Source organism: Camellia sinensis, chromosome 4 (assembly GCF_055761805.1).
Source record: "Camellia sinensis isolate YWXY chromosome 4, ASM5576180v1, whole genome shotgun sequence".
NCBI lineage: Eukaryota > Viridiplantae > Streptophyta > Magnoliopsida > Ericales > Theaceae > Camellia > Camellia sinensis.
Window position 1 is genome coordinate 12373153 of NC_138964.1, and position 3265 is coordinate 12376417.

The window sequence follows — 3265 nt, forward strand, 5'->3', positions numbered from 1 at the left end:
AATACATATATGAATATTCACATCTTCTGAGTTGATGATGTGAATGGTTCAATTGAGGTAAATGTTCATATCATCTACTTTGATGCTGTCAATGGTAACAAGAATGTGAATATTCACACCACAAAAATGTTTAAAGTTCAACCCATGTGAAATTATTCACATAATGTGATTATATTACACAAGTGTAAATGTTAACAACATGTATTCATCCAAAACACAACAACAAAAATGTCAGATTGGTACCTTAAAAAATTAAAAATAAAACACAAATCAAATACTAATGCATTATTATGTTTGCCAAAGCAACGTAATCTTATTACAACACAATGTGTGCCAACATAACACAATCTTATTTCAACAATCAATACAAGAATCTCATGTAAAACACAATGTCGAAATAAAAAATTTACACCCTATATCAGCTCCTTACATGATTTCCGAATGTGGCTTCCCAACTTATCACATCTCCCCTACCTTATTTGTTTCAGTTTCTCACCCCCTAATGAGATTCTATTCTTTTTCGGCCTTCCGGGTGGTCTTTTCACAGTTGGTGGGTATATAGTGAAGTCCGTGGGATCGAAAGGCGGCTTTTTAACCTATGGTATAGGGAATATGGCACCCGAATAGGCTGCACGATATGTCTATACATGAAAGTAATGTTCCACACAATCATTGAGATTGTAGCGGCTCTTCTGAATAGCAATTACAGCATGGTCACATGGGAATCCGTTGATTTTCCATTTGAAGAAAGAACATGTACGCCTCGCAACATCAACTATAACAAATGGTATCGAATGAACGTCAAACACATCCTTATTGGTTTTGCTAACTTGCCAAGACCTGCTGTCATTGAACGAATCCATAAGCATTGTTTCGAATGTAGGACAAATAAGCTCATTCCATTTGTTTGCTTGGTCACACCGTGCAGACATTTGCCGCATCAACTGAGTACGAATTGTGTCCACCATTTGAGTGATAGGAAGATTACGTGCTTTTTAATCCAGTTATTAAATGACTCCGCCGCATTGGATGTCATCTTCCTATAACGCATGCCCCTGCACAATATCACAAACATTGTACAATACGAAATTTAACAGGTCTGAACATTCACATTAACAGATGTGAACATTATATGCTTATTATGTTGTTAACTTAAATGATAGACAGATGTGAATGTTAACAACAACATAATATGACAGGTGTCAACATTCACATCTGTAATACATTGCATGACTGTTTGACAAATTAACAGATGTGAACATTCACATCATTCACATCATTCACCATTAGTAGATGTGAACATTCACATCATTCACGTTGAACATGAAACATAATTGGACGATTGTTACCATTCTAAACTGAAAATTCACATCGCTACTATTCTAAACTTGACAAATGGAACACTTTAGGAAACTATTATTACCTGAAGTATGAATTTGCCCAGTGCTCAAGTGCCAAGTCCTTGAAAAAATTATGTGCTCGTTGTTTACCCTCCTCTTTTAATTTTGCTAGCTTTTCATGGAACCCTACCACAGTTGGATCGCAAGCACAGTCACCCAAACTACTTACTAGATGATCCCTGAATCCATTATCAATTCCTTTCATCCGGTCTCTTAAATTGCTCTTCAAGTGTTGTAAGCAATAACCGTGGTGAGCCGATAGGAACACCTTTGGCATAGCTTCTAACAGACCAAGATTACGATCTGAAATAAAAGTAATCTGGCGCTTACCATCAACAACCTTCCCAAGTTCGTGCAAGAACCATGACCAATTGGCCGTGGTCTCTGAATCAACAATCGCAAATGCAACAGGAAATAGACCTACAACACAACACCATTACAAAACTGTTCACAATATTCCAAAGTGAATACAAAACAATATAAACGAAACAGATCATGTGAATGTTTATATCTACATTGCCCTATTACTATTGTTATTTTTGGTTTTGGGTTCGTAAACATCAATGATGTGAACATTCACATTAACAACCATTAATAATTCATTGTTGATTGTTGAGTCATTGATAATGTGAACATTCACAATACTATTCATTAATGGGTAAACTGACATTAGTATACACTGATGTGAACATTTACATCAATGTATAATAATGTGAATGCTCACATTACTGTCATTAGTAGACACAGATATGAACATTCACATCAGAGCATACTAATGTAAATGTTCACATTACTTATAATTTCTCAATCACTTATATTTGTTGTTGTTCACATCAATGTGTATTGATGTAAACATTGACACCAGTGTAAATGTGGAACACACTGTGTAATCGGCTATCATTTGTCCAGACTATGCTGCTCAATGTAAATATTGACATGAATAGACAGCTAAAAAAAATACTAACTATTGTTTCCATCTTTCACTGTTGCCGCAAGTAGCTGACCTTTGTACTTTCCTTTGAGGAATGTTCCATCCAGGAATAATAAAGGTTGACAAGAATTGAACCCAGAAATACTTGCAGCGAATGACACAAAGGAACGACAAAACTTTTGACTACTCGCATCATAGTCAATATTGACATAACTCCACGGATTGTAACGCATCACAGCATCTGAATACCACCGCAGCTAGTCAAATGATAATGAGTGATCTCCATGAATACCAGCCTTTGCTTTCTCCACGCCCAACCATACCATATGGTAACTCACATCTAGCCCATAATCCCTTTTCAAAATAGTCACCACCTCACACAGCCGAGTCAACGGCTTGTCCCTCACAATTTCAGATATGGTACTCGACACCAAATCCAAACTAACTCGCAGATTCTTCGATGTTCGGACATCCGTACCACAACTATCCACATCATTAAACCTCTTGATGTAGAAAAAACCATTTGCTCGTTGTGCTCTACAATGTATAACCCACAAACAGCCTCTCTCTTCACGCATCGCACACACAGCAGTAACTCTTGTTGTCTCGTTCTTGACATACGTAAACTGAAACCCACATTGGATGGCATACTTACATAAAACATCACGAAATTCTTGTGCACCTCCAACAAACCGTTATCCCACATGCGTAATACCATTTGCCCAAGGGGCTGACAACAACACCTTCTCCTTATGGTGGCAAAATCTCCGTAGTGCATTAATTTCTTCCTCAACCCCTACACGCAGCGATCCCGAGCTACTTGACTGACCAATATCACTTTTCAACTCAACAACAATTTTTACATGTTGTACCCCCATTGATTTCGCAAGCAGTAACATGTTCTGACATTCTTCCTCATTGTCCAAATCACACC

General features: G+C 37.3%; 1 protein-coding gene across 1 annotated transcript; it reads right to left on the bottom strand.

Moving 5' to 3' along the window:
* Nucleotides 1-641: 641 nt before the first annotated feature.
* LOC145823587 (uncharacterized) lies at nucleotides 642-2909 on the bottom strand. The gene is made up of 5 exons (XM_082923072.1): nucleotides 2624-2909; nucleotides 2366-2572; nucleotides 1688-1820; nucleotides 989-1055; nucleotides 642-944 (listed from the first exon to the last, which is right to left on the bottom strand). The coding sequence occupies exons 1-5, from the start codon at nucleotides 2907-2909 to the stop codon at nucleotides 642-644; spliced, it is 996 nt and encodes a 331-aa protein (XP_082779198.1).
* Nucleotides 2910-3265: the final 356 nt, after the last annotated feature.

Excerpts from the sequence above, each read along its gene's own strand:
- LOC145823587 (XM_082923072.1), bottom strand. The coding sequence starts at position 2,909 with ATGCGTGAAGAGAGAGGCTGTTTGTGGGTTATACATTGTAGAGCACAA. Across the intron at positions 2,573-2,623 it reads CGTGGAGAAAGCAAAGGCTG|ATGCTGTGATGCGTTACAAT; the intron begins GTATTCATGGAG and ends GGTGGTATTCAG. Across the intron at positions 945-988 it reads ATAACTGGATTAAAAAGCAC|TTGATGCGGCAAATGTCTGC; the intron begins GTAATCTTCCTA and ends ATTCGTACTCAG.